Below are 15,550 nucleotides of genomic sequence, written 5' to 3'. Positions count from 1 at the left end.
GTAAAGAAAATTCCATTTCCTCTGACAATACTGTGATCTGTATCCTGCTTCATTCCTTGTGGAGTTCCTCTCCAAGTCAATGGCAATTGCGTAAATGGTCTGAAGGCAGGAAGTACCTTGCAATGGGATGAGAAAGAGGCTTGTGGTTGGTCATCAAACTAAATTTAAACCATTATTTGGAGCGAGTGTATAATTAACATGGGGCTTGAAGATGAAAAATACAGCTGCAAGGGTAGGTTTCTTCCTTTAAAAGAAAAAAATTCAGGAGCGACAAGAAGAAAACAGTTTCATGGGTTATGCATTCTCTTTCGTAAGAACAATCAAAGATCGTTTCATCCTAACCTTTCTAGGTACAATAAATGCCTCTCTCCTCTGGATTAGGTAGATGACAGCAATAACAGCACCGCAGCCGGGAGTCTCCAAAACTGACAGGTGCTGGATATAAGATGCCTCAGATTGTCCTGTGAAGTGTAGACAGCGTTCAGGATGATAGGCCCCGCTTGATCTGCCCATAGAGAGAGCTGCTCCTGTCTGTTGTCACCTCGTTCAACTTCTCCCCCTCACTCGAACACCTGCCAGAGGCAGCCCTAAAATATTGCTTAATTATAGAATGTCCGTTGATCCTCCTTATCCTTTCCTTCAACCGCTTTCCCCGCCTTTCGTGCCCGTCCCTGGTTCAGAGCTCCCTTAGGCTAAGCACTCACGGGAGCATTATGATGGCGCCTTTTCCAACTCACAGTTAAGGGACTGACAAGAGTTTCTACCCTGTGCTCTAGCTGTGGAATTATTCTCTGAAGCTGTAATTAGCAGTTATAGGTTCAAATGTGGAATGCAACATTACTCTTTTAAGTAGGAGGTGAGTTCATTTGGGCAGGGTGGGGGAGGAGGATAGCTTTTCTCAATCTCTTTTCTTCTGATTGAAAAAAATGATGCTTATTGTATAAAACGTTTTGAAAATACAGAGAAATCTAAAGATATGAATAAAGCCTACTTTCCCCTCGTTCATATGTATATATTTTAACTGAAATGGGATTATGTTCACTTAGCAATATATTGCTAAGATGTGAACATCTTTCCATTTAAACAAATACAGATAGATCTATGTCATTTTGTAATGTCTGTTCAGTCTTCTATTATCTGACTGAACCATAATTTATTCAGCCACTCAACACATTTAAGATATAAACAGAACTACAATTGGACATCTCTACTCATACATTTTGCATACTTTTGGTATTGATTTGGAGTTATGTTTGTGATTAACAGGGACACAAAATGAGATTGCTTATTTATCCCTAACATTAAAGAAACCTGAAGGAAGTCAGGCTGATTTGATGGTGCACATGCATTTATCATTTCTCTACTTTTTTGTTCTTACTCAGTGGCTTTTTCATTCACATGATTCAAGAGGGCTGCTACAGCTCTAGCCATCATGTTCACATTCCAGGCTGAAGCAAAGAACGAGGTGTAAGGCAGAAAAGTCTGTATCTCTTCCATTTAAAAAACTTCCCCAGAATCCCACATAGTACTTCTGTTTATTGTCTAGAACTTAGTCTCATGGCCATACCTAGCACCAAGAAGAAGGGGGAAGCAGATATTCAGAAGCAGCCAGCCATCTCTGCCACATCTATCACATTGTTTCCTTGGCGTGCGCCTTGTGGAAGTGGAGTTGCTGGATCAAAGCTCCTCCCAGGATTTTGTTAAGTGCTGACAAACTGCCTTCCAGAAAGATGGTACCAGTTTAAGTCCAGTGATGTGCACGGGTGACCTTTAGTGAGGTTGTGGTTCTTTTGTGAACATTTTATGGGTATTTTAAAAGATATTTTCCTGGGGCGCCTGGGTGGCTCCATCAATTGAGGAGCCAGCTTTGGCTCAGGTCATGATCTCGCAGTCCATGAGTTCGAGCCCCGCATGGGGCTCTGTGCTGACAGCCTGGAGCCTGCTTCAGATTCTGCATACCCTCTCTCTCTGCCCCTCCCCCACTCATTCTCTCTCTGTCTCTCTCTCAAAAAAAAACGCTAAAAAAAAAAAAAAAAGATATTTTCCTGAAGCTGTATTTTTTCTTTTGTTTAAATCACACATTCTGCAGAGGGTGATATGCGGATTTTTGATACATTTACAATTTTTTCCTCAAAACGTCTATCTGTATAAGTAGAACATCTATTCCAAATATTGGAAGGACATTTGCCTGAGAATTTAAATGTTTTTCACATGTATTTTCTCAACTTCTAAGAAAACTTACTTGTCGGTTGACTTAATAAACTGGCTCTCTGGTTTGAAAACTCTTCTGGCCAATTTAAGTAAAAAGCACAGTGGAAAAGCTAGCTGCTCTTCCCAAGTCAGTGTTTAAACATAAATGTTTGATCTCTAACTCTACTATACTATACTGTGGTGTGGCCATCAGCAGCTCCAAAAATAAAGGAATCCTCTGCCTGTGGTTTTCTCCTCTCACATGGGGTCTATTTTCTCCTCCAATGAAAGGATATTAAGGGTCACCATTATTGCCAAATTTTTAATGCTTTTGTTCAGATGTTATTAAGTCTGGTGTTACTTTGTTTCTTGACTTGGTTATTCAGATTGGCTATCTTAGCCTTTTTTCTCTCTTTATTTATCTTGCATACGTTACAGAATAAAATTCACTTCAGAGTTTGAAAAATGATCTGCCAAAGTATTACTGTCACTACGGGATCGTATAAAAACAGTTGATTATTCTAGTGCTACTTTCCAGTCAGAACTTTCAACAAAAAATGACAGTTGGTGAATCAGTAGGTGGAAATACCTTACACATTCTTGCATGTTTCCTGTAAGTTTAAGATCGTATCCAAATTAAAGACTGCACGCACATAAATAGATATTTATTTTATGTGAGAATTAATGCCGGCTACTTTAGCAAAGAATGGGGTTTGGATGGGGAAATAAATCATAAAAAATGGGAACAGATACATATTTCTGTCCTTTGTTAAGTAAAGATTAAAGCAATAGTGTTTTTTTTTTTTTATTATTATTAAACCTGCATCTGTAGGCACCAAGTTAACTCTATTTGGAGTTTGTACAAATATGTTTTTTTGTATAAAACTTTAGTACTTTTTTTTTTTTAATTTTTTTTTAACGTTTTTATTTATTTTTGAGACAGAGAGAGACACAGCATGAACAGGGGAGGGGCAGAGAGAGAGGGAGACACAGAATCCGAAACAGGCTCCAGACTCTGAACTGTCAGCACAGAGCCCGACGCGGGGCTCGAACTCACAGACCGCGAGATGGTGACCTGAGCCGAAGTCGGCCGCTTAACCGACTGAGCCACCCAGGCGCCCCAAAACTTTAGTACTTTTTAGCCTAAATTTGTTTTTCTATTTGTGGACTTTCAGAAGCTTCAGGTCTTCCTGCATTTCTGTAACTGGTCTGTACCTACATTTTAGGCTGCACTGTGGGGGTGAACAATTGTCACCTTGTAAATGATTGCAAAACTAAATTATTCTAAAATTTGCTGAGCATTCCTAACAGAAATCTGTTAGGAAAAATGGAGAGCCATTAGGTACTCTTTTTCTAGTGTTCAATCTTGTCTTCAAACTACAATCCCTTTCTACTTTCCCCGTGGGCAGAAGGTCTCATGCTGACAGGGGATGTTCCTCACCACCAGAAGCTCCTCCCTGACAAGAACACAAAGCAGCTTCGGCCTTTTCTTACCCTGGATGTGAGAGTTGATATTATTACATGCAAAACAGACAGACAAACAAAAAAACCCAAGGCAAAACAAAAGGAGGTGGAGGAACCACCCGAGGGGCTGGTGGTCACCTAGTTCATTTGTGGTTTGAGAATGTTTCTTCTCTAAATTAGTTGTTACTAAGCCGACTCTGTGGGAAATCAAGTATATCCGCGGTTTTTGCAGTGGATTGATACCCACCATTACTGCCGTCATTTCCTTGGGTTCATTGTACCATCGTGTGTTTGCTGGGTTTGAATTTGAATTCCTCAGATCCCTTTAAACCATTGGGATAGATTTACACAGGGATAAAGGAGGAATTAACATTCACAGTGTCACATGTATGTCTGGCACTGTGCAGGTGCTTTGCTTTTGTTATTTGGTGACATACTCAAAACAACTTCATGAAAAGGATGTTTTTATGCCCATTTTACAGTGGAGGACACTGAGGCCTGGACATGCTAGGTGAAGTTACAGTGTTCTCTTAACTGGTTCATAGCAGAGGCAAAGTTCAAAAACATACCGGGGGAACACCCTTGCTCACTTGGGTGATATTTTCAACCAAAGATGCCAAAAAATACATGTAAAAAGATATGTGGGCTGGGTTTAAAACACGAAACATAAGCAGTGTTGCCTGGTGATTATCTAGGTCCCCAGTAGTCCTCTCCCCTCCCCGCCTCCAGTGTTTCACTCAATCCCTGTTAATGCCTCAGTTTTTTTTTTTTCAGTTTTTTTTTTTTAACGTTTATTTATTTTTTACAGAGAGAGAGCATGAGTGGGGGAGGGGTAGAGAAAGAGGGAGACACAGAATCTGAAGCAGGCTCCAGGCTCCGAGCTGTCACCACAGAGCCCGGCACAGGGCTCGAACTCACAAACCATGAGATCATGACCTGAGCTGAAGTCGGACGCTCAACCGACGGAGCCACCCAGGCTCCCTAATGCCTCCGTTTTTGTCTTCGATCGTCCAGATCATTTCTTGCAAAATGGGACGCTGGCTCTGCAAAACACCTGCAGTCATTCTCCAGACGAGCGTTGGGGTTCTTGTCAGTCTCATTGCTAGTGCCAGCTGGGTCATGTCTTTCAACCATGTGCAGAAAGTGGCTCCGGTGACCAGAGCCCCGTGTGGCTCGTCCTCTTCTCATGATTGGGGAAAACAAAGCCAATGAAAAGGAATGGAATCTCTTCACATGAATGGAAGTGAAGCCAGAAGAATCCAGAAGAATTTTTGGTTTTTAGGGAGGCTTTGCCCTCTTCTTTGGGGCAAGTGACATTTAATTCAGTTGGCCCCATTGGAAGGCAGAGAAAGGAGGGCATATCCTGAGTTTAGTTGGGCTGGTTTATGTTCGGAGAGGGTTCAGAGCGGGTAAGCTGTGTGTCAATGAAGAAGACACACCGGAAGAACAACTGGAAAAACAACACGTTGAAACGTGTTGGGCACGGAGAGTCTGGAAAAACAATTTTCAAAAGTATTTTAGAATTTAAAGTAGTTCCGTGGCTTAAAAACAAACTTCTTTTAAAAAATGATGGTGAGGGTAAAAGCTGCTTCCCAGATGTCAGACACAGTTGATAAGGGGAGCAGACCTAACACATAGCTACCAAGCTAGAGTGTCGGGCTCTGGACCATTTAGAATTACAACAAAAATAAGACTTGTGCTCTGTTAGCCTCCACGCCATTCATTATTTCTTTGCCGCTACCTCCCCGCCATTTTGATTGCCAGCTCCGAAGGCTCACTCTGGGTCATCTTCTGATATGTCCTTGGAGCAAAAGACAACACAGGTACTTAGGACTGTCTGCCTGTTCAGGTGGCATGAATTCAACACTACACACCTAGCACATCCCAGCATAAGTATTTGGGGACAGCATCACTTCAGCTTGGTAGTAGAAACAGTAACTAATCTGTCTTAACACTAGAAGGGACTGGCTGCCTTGGGCTTACTGATCAACAGTCTAACATACAGAACGCCTAGTAGACTGTACGTTATAGGCCCTTAAAGCATTTGCAGTTGTAATTTTCACTACACCCCACATTTCCCAAAACTGATTTTGGGACTGAGTCCTCATGGAAGATACAGCCCCTTTGTAAATGATCGTCAAACGGATAAATGGGTGAATGCGTTCCTCACGGCCTGTTGATAATTCTAGAATTCACCATTCATAAAGAACCTCATCTTTTCTCCACTTCTCCTCATTCCCATCCCGTGTTTTTGTTTGTGAAGAAGGAGAAAGTGGGAAAATATGTACAAGTACATATTTTATACTTGATATCTGGAAATTATAAAACAGTGAAATAAACTCTTACGTTGTTGTTTGGTTTCAACGGAAGAAATTTACTGTGATTTATAAATCTCTTAATAGCACTATTGATCCTGCATGAGAAGAGGAAAAAATGCTAAGTGTTAATAATAAAATTGCATTACAGCCAAAAGTTCTTTAGTAGCGCTCTTGGCCTACAGAAAACAAACAAACAAAAACCCAGTCCTTCTGTTCCTTCTGCTTTTTTAGGGAATAGGGAAAATAAGGCTAAGCAAGAGTTTGGCTCAGTTTGCAGGGGGGGTGGAGTGTGGTCTGCCCATGTTGGGTGATGTTGGGGACCTCAGTGGCGATGTCGGGTGCCTGTAACACAACGGCTCACCGTCTGAAGTGAGGTGGTCAGTGAATCACACCTTGGGGTTGTGTTGGTGAGTCACTGGCTTCCCGAAGTGGTTTTCTCCACATTCACAGTGTCCCCTCCTTTCCCACCCCAGCAACAACACACTGGGTAAGTAGAGCCCTGTAGGGTATTACAGCCTCGGGTGGGCTCACACTGTGCCTCGGGGCTGGCAGCAGCTGGCCTTGACTCAGCCTCTGCCCTGACGGAGCAGGTTCGGGAATGAGTCTGCGGAAAAGTCTGTGGTGCTCGGGGAAAAGGATTTGAGTAGATAGATCACCACAGCTGGCTGTGGCGGAAGTGCCAGGAGACCTTCCACGCTGCTGCGGCTACTACTGCTGCTAATTTAAACAAGGGGAGGCTTCTTGGCATGGCTGTGATGGAAGTCGAGGATTAGAGCCTGGTAGTTAAAAATACAATCGCTGCCATTCATTCAGAATTCCAGGGGACTCTGAAATGTTTGGCAAGTGAATGGTAGAGACCGGAAACAGGCACCAAAATAATGCTGCTGGTCTTGTATCATCTTTTATTAGAGGATCCTAAAAAAATCCCCCATTTATATATGAATTATCATTCCTATGTCATAGACTATACAGCTATGTTTGATGAGCTGCCTAAGTGAAAATCTGACCAGAACCTTTCAAGTATAAATTCCTTGTGGTTTCAAAGAAGGATGAGCTTTCTCATTAAGCACACTTCTATTATGTGAACAGTCACTTTTATTGTATGACATGAGGCAGTTTTCATGGCTTTGGGATTTAATCTGTGAATGGTACGAATGCTTTGCTAATGGATGTGTCAGCCATGTACCTTTGCAGCGTGACTTTCACCTCTTTGTATCTTTTATTCTAATGTAATGCATCAGACTAGCGAGAGGGTACCGCTTAGGATTCGGGCAGAACAGAAAAAGAATTGTAGCCAAGTATAGTGTTGTGAAAGCTGCTTTGGGACAAAGAATCATCGGTTAGGGTGACAATAGGAAGGATGAAAATGTGGGAAGGAGGTTGATGGCTTTGGAAATAAAGTAAAACATCTATTCAACCAGGTAAAGAGCCAACACTTTATTTCTGATTGTCCATGTATTGTAGTTCAAAAGCCTACTCTCCATTATCCAGCTGGACTGATAGGGTTAAGCAGATGGGAACTGTTTACTGAATGGCTATTAATCAGGTTGGGTTGCCGGTTTAGACGTGGGCTGTGAGCACAACTATGGGAGCTCCCCTTGCTGTGGGGCTACCCCTGCTATGAGGCTCCCCCCAGCTTTGGGGTTCATACTGTGATCAGTTTCCTCTATGTTCTGGTTTTAGGGGACAGCAGAGGAAGTACTGGGGAGAGTGTACGTCTGGGCCTGGGAGAATTAGGGTGTGTGTATGCCAGCTGTCTTTGTTCTTGTGGTTAAGACCCACCTCTGATGTCAGTTGGAAGAACTAAGTACCACTGGCAAAAAACAAAACAAAACAAAAGGCGCCACTCAAAGAAATGCAAGATATGAGTAAGATATGATGTGTCATTTCCTAGGTCTGGAAATTTAAATAAGAACACACTGCCAGCATGTTTAATGTAATTGAAACGCAGGCAGCATTTATCCCTGAAATACAACAAAAAAAGTAAACCGCTTTTGCATATTTGTATTTTAATTCTAACTGGGGAACATTTCAGAACTTTAATGTGAGTCTCGGACAAGTCTTGCCATCTGGTACAGGATTAAGCATTGGCATAGCATTTGTTGTCTGCTGACAATGGGTCAAACTTACTTGGCAGGCTCTGTCTGGGAAATTATCAACCTCACGCAAATCTGTTTCAATTTCCATTTTTAACAAGGGTGGGTTTAATTGAACTGGTTCACAACAAGCAAGTTGCAAAGTTCATTTAGCACTTTTTAAGCACTTAATCTTCAGTGTATGTACATTTGCTATAACATTAACAGGGTGGTAAACTGATCTTTTAAATTAAAAAAATATATATAATGTCTGATTTAAAAATATAAGACAATTTACTTATGCCCTAAATTGGGCTTGTGAATATTATGGGGGTTGCAAGGGAATTGTTTTGCAGATGCTTACTATGTGCAGAGAGAGTACTTTGCTATGCCCCATAGGGTCATTTCTGTCATCAAAAGAGCTTATGTTCCATTGGAAAAGAAATATTGGCACCCCCCAAGAAGAGAGAGTCAAGAGAGAAGTTGAAGAGAGCCTGGGATTGTCAGGGGACTGGATCCAAGTGGCACCGAGTGTGAACTGAGTTTTGAACCAGTCAGCCTTGGTTTTATGACCCCAGGCTGCCTTTAAATTCACATTTCATTGGTGTGGTTCTCTTCAACTGCCTAGCTAGTTTGTGGTGGAAAAGAAGAGGCAGGTCGGAGGCCTGTCCTAACAGGTCTGTTGATTGCAGGGAGCCCTGAGTAATGTGTGACACTAATGTGAAACTCTAACATATTAAAGCCTTGACGGTGGAGAGGAGGGAGAGTAAAACGGCAAAGCACTTAGATTTAAAGATGAAAACTTTGCCCGTAGAAATAGGCAAGCGGCTTATGTTGCGAAGAACTCTAAATTCTTTCAAAATCAAGCACTCAGGATCCTTTCTATTTTTATATCTTTGTATGCTTCCAGCAATACAAAATGTATTACATAGACCTTCTCTATTTCAGAAAGTCTTTGTTGTGTGGCTTCCTTCCATAAAGTTAATGTAATAGGTCATGGACTGGAGGATAAATTCATCTAAAAGCACCAGGCCTTGTCCTGGGCTGTAAGAAGCCGGTGGGTTCTATTTTTACAGATAAGATTTTATCATTGCCTTTAATGGTTCTGCTGCTAGTCAGGGTTTTATATTTACAAAATGCCTTTTATTTTTATACCTTCCTAGTGCATAGTTAGTGCACAATAGGTGTACAATCTAAGCTTGTTGAGTAAACTTGAACCTATGTTGTGAGCTTTGGGCTTGAGGCCAGAGCTACTACCTTCCGTGCATTCACTGCTAAGGAGGTGAGCTTGGAAAGGCCAGTGAACTGGCCGTGGAATCTGCAGGTGACTTTGGCTGTCATTAGTTTCCCTGAACAGACCTATTTCACCCTGCAACAAGGAACCGGTGTGTTTGTTAACTTCTTTTACTCCCGTCTCCTGGATCTGGGTGCTGAGACCAGGATGAGTGAAGTGGCTTGTCCAACTAGGTCACACAGATCAGAGTAGCCTTAAAACTCAGATATGTGAAGGGCGCCTGGGGGGTTCATTCGGTTGAGCATCCGACTTCGCCTCATGTCATGATCTTGCGGTTTATGGATTCGAGTCCCGCGTCTGGCTCTCTTCTATCAGGGCAGACCGCCTTCGGATCCTCTGTCCCTCCTCCCCTCCACCCCCCTCTGCCCCAAGTTTCCCCCCAAAATAAATATTAAAAAAAACCCCAACAAACTCAGATATGTGTGATGCCAAGACTTTGATCTTTCCAGAACAGTGTCGCACCAGTAGGTCTTCTTTCTGGAAGATGCCTACACGAGTAGTACTTTTACTTCACAGGCAGTGAGACCAAGAAGTGACTTGGATCCCAGCTGTCCTGGGGATTGGAGTCTAGAGGTGGGATGGAGAGTGGATTATCTGATTGAGAGGGTGGGGGAAGGGATGAAGGGCAAAGGAAAACCAGAAAGACGGAGGAAGGGAAGCCTGGAGGCCCTTGTGCTCATCAAGGTGAAAGGTCATGCAGGAGCCTGGAAGGAGGAAATAGGAGCTAAGTTAAAAGATCCCCTGCAGGCCGATGGGAGGGACCAGGCGGTGAGTGGAGGGACATTGGGAGGTGAAGCTGCCTCTTCTGCTCATTTCAGTGACATTTCAACCTCAAACACAGAATTTCCGTAATAAATAAAATGGCTTTCTGAACTTGCATCTCTGTTGAGCAACATATTAATTCAAGAAGGAAAAATTATTTCACAAAACATAGCTTTCCATAAACTGTTTCCAGCCAAACGTCTTCTCAGAGAAGCGCTGACCTTCTTGCCACTGAACACAAGCTGCAGTCCCCAACACCGAAGCTCTTTTTAGATCTGGATGCTTCTCTAAGGAGAGACTCCTGATGTGGTTGGAGGTGAGAAGTTGGTTTGTTCTTCCCGCGACTGTGAAAGACTGGGAAGTGAAGGCCACTCCTCTTATCTTTGTTATAGCCCCGCCCCCGGAGGCCAGGGTCTTTTGTGAATTACAGGTTTTGTTTTTTTTTTTTCCCCCAGGAAAAAGACCTTATGGTGTCGGGAAAAGTTTTCCTTATCCTTAGGAACTGGCATTTTTTTTCTTGAGAAACAACATGGGGCCAGGTGATTAATTCCATTTCCCTCATTCTTCCTTTGGCCACCCAACAATTACGAGCCAAATCTACAGTTTATCTTTAATAACATTTTAGTACCCTGTGACCTGCATGCCCATGCGTCATTTTCCTTTTTGTCATGTTGTGCCTTCATGATTATTTTTGTTTTTACTGCTTACGAAAACAATGCATGGCCACTGTTAAAAACCTGGAAAGTACAGGAGAGTTTGGTAAGGAAAAAAAGCACCCGTGGGCCTATAACTTGTATGTATACCCGTAAATAGTTTGATACCTTTTTTCCTTTTTTGTTCCATTTTTTAAAATATGAGAACTGTACAGAATATGTATTCATTGGACACACATATATAAGCAGATTGAATATATATGTAAATTTTCAGGAGAAATTGGGCTTTTAAAAACAGCAGAGACATTTGGTTGAATAGGACTGGGCAGCAAGGGAGGAATGAAATCAGGAAAGAGGTGGGAGTAGCAGGGAAGTCGGGATTAATCCTAAACTGTGGGTCCTGGCAGACAGTAAGGTTACACTGAGAAATTCGAGAAAGGAAATGAGTCAGTAACTCAGAGGGAGCGGAGATGAGACAGCAGTGTGAAAGAGCCAGTGGCTTAGCCTGCGTTCGGGAACGGGGTGACAGGAGCTAAACGTTTTGAACAATAGCAGAATTTAGCTTTCAAATCAAATCATCAGCAATGTATTAAGTTCTTGTGAGCAATGCTCTTGCTTTTGGCATTCAGACTGGGAGCCACCCTGGACTTCATAGAAGCCGAGCCTTAAAGCAAAGCTGACGTCGGGTCGACTGGTGGGTCTGCAGAGGCTGGGAATTCGAGTGGCTTTCTTCTCAGAGTGGTTTCTGAGCAATGAGAACTGCTCACTTAAGAAAGACTCCCTCTTGTACTCTAGTCTTTGGGGAATACTGTGAGTGACACTTTTAATTAACAAATCTGCTGGGAACAAACCTCCTTTAAAAGCGTTGGCTGGGTATGGGGTTGGAAGGGTGGGCTGAGGAGGCTCCCACGGCCCTGGGGGAGTTCTCGGACTTGAAGCCACGTTTGAGTTGTGCCTCGTTGGCGTCAGACCTCTCTGGGATGGGGCCAGAGTGCCCTCCCAGAAAGCCCCAGCACTCTGTCCCAGGCGGTGGAGGCCAGCCTGTTGTGGTGGCAGTCCTTCGGCAAGCTGGGCTCGTTTTTACCACTTAGCTGTGGGCCTTTCTGCTCTCCCCAGTTTTGGGGGCCACAGCCCACTGGTTCAGGATGGGGAAGGAGCATGGGGACCAGCCTTTGGGAATGCATCGTTCCGGCCCCTGTGTCATTCCTACCACTATCCCCAGCAGTGTCCTTAAGTGTCTTCCACTGCGTCACTCTGTCTCACCGTGGCCGTGCTCATGCTGCTTCTGGCACAGCACCAGGACCCATGGTCTCAGGGGGTCTGAGGAGGGCTCATGAGAGAGAGAATTCCTTTCCTTCTGGTGCCATTGTGGAAAGTATGCAGGGCATACCTACCTTGGAAAACATGTTTTAATAGTGTGGGTCCTGAAGGGATGGTTAGTCAAAGGGTTTCTTCGCTCTAATTACTTGGCTAAAGGGAGTTTACTCAACTCTGACATCCTCATCAATTGGTTCCTCACTCTGAAACGACTATGACAAATCCCCTGAGGCTGGTTATGAGTTTCCACTTGACCAAAAGTTGACAAAAGGATTTTATGAAAGCTTTCACAGAATTACAATTCTTAAACTGAAGGTATAAATGAGACCATTGTTTCTTTCCTTTATCGTCTTTTTCGTTGGAGTAAGTGATTCTCATTTATTTATTTAGGTCCTATCCCCCCCCCGACTTGTGTTCTTCTTAACAAGACAGTCTTGGTTTTAAAATTTTTATTCCTCCTAGTTCATTAAAAAAAAATTTTTTTTTTTAATGTTTATTTATTTTTGAGACAGAGAGAGACAGAGCATGAACAGGGGAGGGTCGGAGAGAGGGAGACACAGAATCTGAAACAGACTCCAGGCTCTGAGCCGTCAGCACAGAGCCTGTCGCGGGGCTCGAACTCACGGACCGCGAGATCATGACCTGGGCTGAAGTCGGACGCTCAACCGACTGAGCCACCCAGGCGCCCCACATTTTTTATTATATTTTTGAAAACTGTCGATGGCTTTTACAGTATGGAAACTCAACAGTTAAACTTAATTTTGCTTCCTTTATATCAAGCCTGACTTTTATTTTTTTTTTAAATCACACTCATTTAAAGGCCTTCTTGGGAAAACATCCAAGCTTTCACTCAGGCAGTGGATGAGTTCCCCATGGCAATAACTTGCTGTCTAGGATAAAGAAGTCTGAAGAGGAATTTTAGCAGCATACATTTAGCAGCATTCAGATGTGAGGAAACACGCCAGAGAAGAGACAAATAAAACTCCAGGGCCAGGAATTAACAGTGATTTGGGATTAAATTGAATGATAGTAATAGTGGTTTGCGTTGCTAAAGATTCAAAGGAGGCCATTGTCATTCAAAATTAAGGTGTGTTTAATGAAAGGACAATCATGCTTCTTTTCAGGTGGATCTGGGAAGGTCCCTAGTGTGTGGGGGTTTGCCTAGACAAATAGTTTGGGAGAGGTAAACCTAGTTGCAAGGCATAGAACAAAAAGCTGACGTTCGGTTTTTGCGGTCAGCTTTTGTGGTCTTTGATCAATATATAAAAAGCACTCTGATACAATTCGTAAAACAAAGTTACAGCGCAAGATGAATATGCTCATCTTTAAAAGAAAAATATAATGAAATCTCAAAAAAGTTTTTGGGGGCACCAGGGTGGCTTAGTTGGTTCAGCATCTGACTCTTGATTTTGGCTTAGGTTATATTCTTATGATTCCGTGAGTTCGAGCCCCACATCAGGCTCTGCACTGACAATGTGGAGCCTGCTTGGGATTCTCTCTCTCCCTCCTCTCCTCCCCTGCTTATGTGCGCATGCCCTCTCTCTCTCTCTCTCTCTCTCTCTCTCTCTCTCTCAAAATAAATAAACTTCAGGGAAAAAAAAAGAGATGATGGTGATGGTGTGCGGTAGGGCACATAAGTTACCAAGAATGACTTACGTTGTGGTTTGGGAGGAGGCAGACAAAGCTGGAGGTCTTGTCCCTCTTTCTAAGAACATATGGAAACTCTAGGCAGCAGCTTATGTTGTACCAGTTTCTCTGAGATTAAGTCACAATATAAATACTGGAAGTTGTGTATGACCAAAATCTAATCATGTCTTTTCCCTCAGAAACCTTCATGCTTTGACATTTGGGCTTCTCCATAATCTGGCACTTGCTGGTCTTCCTACACTTAATTCCTGCTACCCTGTCCTCCAGCTAAACAGTTGTTAACCTTGCTTAGTAGAACATAAGCTTCTTGGGGGTTTTATGTATCACCTGCTTAGACCTCACAGTGCCTTCCTTGCTCTTAATTAAGAGCTCAGTAGTGTCATATTTACGAGGTTGGTTTCAAGAGTTCTGTCTTTGGCTGGTACTGACAGAGGTGTCCTCATTATGTCAATTACATGAGCCGGGGAACGTGGGAGGCTTGGCGGGGCGGGAGGGCCCGGTCTTGCTTTGGGAGAGGAGTTCACACCATGGCATCCCCATGATTGAATGGCGGGGAAGCACCTGAGGAGCTGAGGACCGAAGGATCCTTGGCTGGGACAGGATACACTGGTGAGGCAGAAAGCCTTTACGAGGGTTTTTGCATGTAGGGACAGCTTGGACAGCTAAGTCATGGGCTCGTATTCAGAGAGTTCCCTGCAAGATCCCCAGTAGGGCCCTTGGATGGAGGGGTATGTGGGCACGCGTGACCTTGGATGAAAACAAACACAATGTGTCAGCCATCTGTAAGCAGATCCTAAGGAAAGAAGAGCCGGCGTCATTTAACTCTTGTGCTGTTGTTGGTGATGGTGATAATGATGATCGTGCTGACAATTAAAAAGATCATTGTTTTCCTTCTTTTAGTCACATAGAAAAAATCACCACGTGGCAAGACCCTAGGAAGGCGATGAATCAGTCCCTGAATCCGATGAACCTCCACCCTGCTGCCACTCCCAACCCAGCACCCCAGAGGTCCATGGCCGTGTCTCAGCCAAATCTCGGTAAGCCTAAAGCTTTCACCTGGAGGTGAATGAACAAGTGTTTAACCAAGGGGCTCTGGAGCTCAGAAGCAGCTCTGGTTGTCTCAGTGCCTCCTCATGCACCCCAGATAGCTCTTGGGTGCATTACACTGCCACCACCTTTGACTGCCTTCCTGGCCCCTTTTCTACCACCTCGCACTCTTGCTACCTAGGTTTATGCTAAGGTTACGGCATCTCTTTCAATTGTCTTTACTGGAGTTTTTTGAAAAATTACTTAGGCCTCCTCTCATTCATCCAAGTCGGGTACATACCCCCATTCTGTGAATTTGGTCCCTGAAGACTGCCAAAGGTACAATTCTGGCCTCCAATCCCTTTCCTTCCTTCTTTTATTATAATTATTTTGCGTAACGTGTGATTGACACCAGGCTTGGTGCTTTCATGCCTTATCGCATTAAACTCACAACAACCCTACAAGGAGTGGTGACATTCCTATTTTATGGATAAGGAAACTTTCCCAAGGGCATACAGCTCGTGGATGGCAGGGTCGGGAGTTTCAACTGAGGCTGCTCTGACTTTAGAGTGCATTTAGCCTTTATGTGATTTGCAGGTGGCTTCTCAAGACACCTGCCCTGGGACAATGCAGCTCACCCTTGACTTCATTTAGAATGCTTAAATGTAGTGGCGCCTGGGTGGCTCACTTGAGTGTCTGACTCTTTGATTTCAGCTCAAGTCTTCATCCCAGGGTTGTGCATTGGGCCCTGTGCTGAGCATGGAGCCTGCTTAAGATTCATTCCCTTTCTCTCTTTCTCTCTCT

The 15,550-nt window shown here is 43.5% G+C and overlaps 1 protein-coding gene across 1 annotated transcript in view; it reads left to right on the top strand.

Moving 5' to 3' along the window:
- WWTR1 (WW domain containing transcription regulator 1) overlaps positions 1-15,550 on the top strand; it is a 137,358-nt gene that overhangs the window by 67,355 nt on the left and 54,453 nt on the right. Inside the window, exon 3 of the mRNA XM_047875724.1 lies at positions 14,621-14,757. Coding sequence (XP_047731680.1) covers positions 14,621-14,757 — 137 coding nt within the window. The remainder of the gene's footprint in view (positions 1-14,620; positions 14,758-15,550) is intronic.

The sequence above is a fragment of the Prionailurus viverrinus genome, chromosome C2 (genome assembly GCF_022837055.1).
Source record: "Prionailurus viverrinus isolate Anna chromosome C2, UM_Priviv_1.0, whole genome shotgun sequence".
NCBI lineage: Eukaryota > Metazoa > Chordata > Mammalia > Carnivora > Felidae > Prionailurus > Prionailurus viverrinus.
The sequence above is the reverse complement of the archived record's forward strand: the minus strand, read 5'-3'. Positions and strand labels throughout refer to the sequence as shown.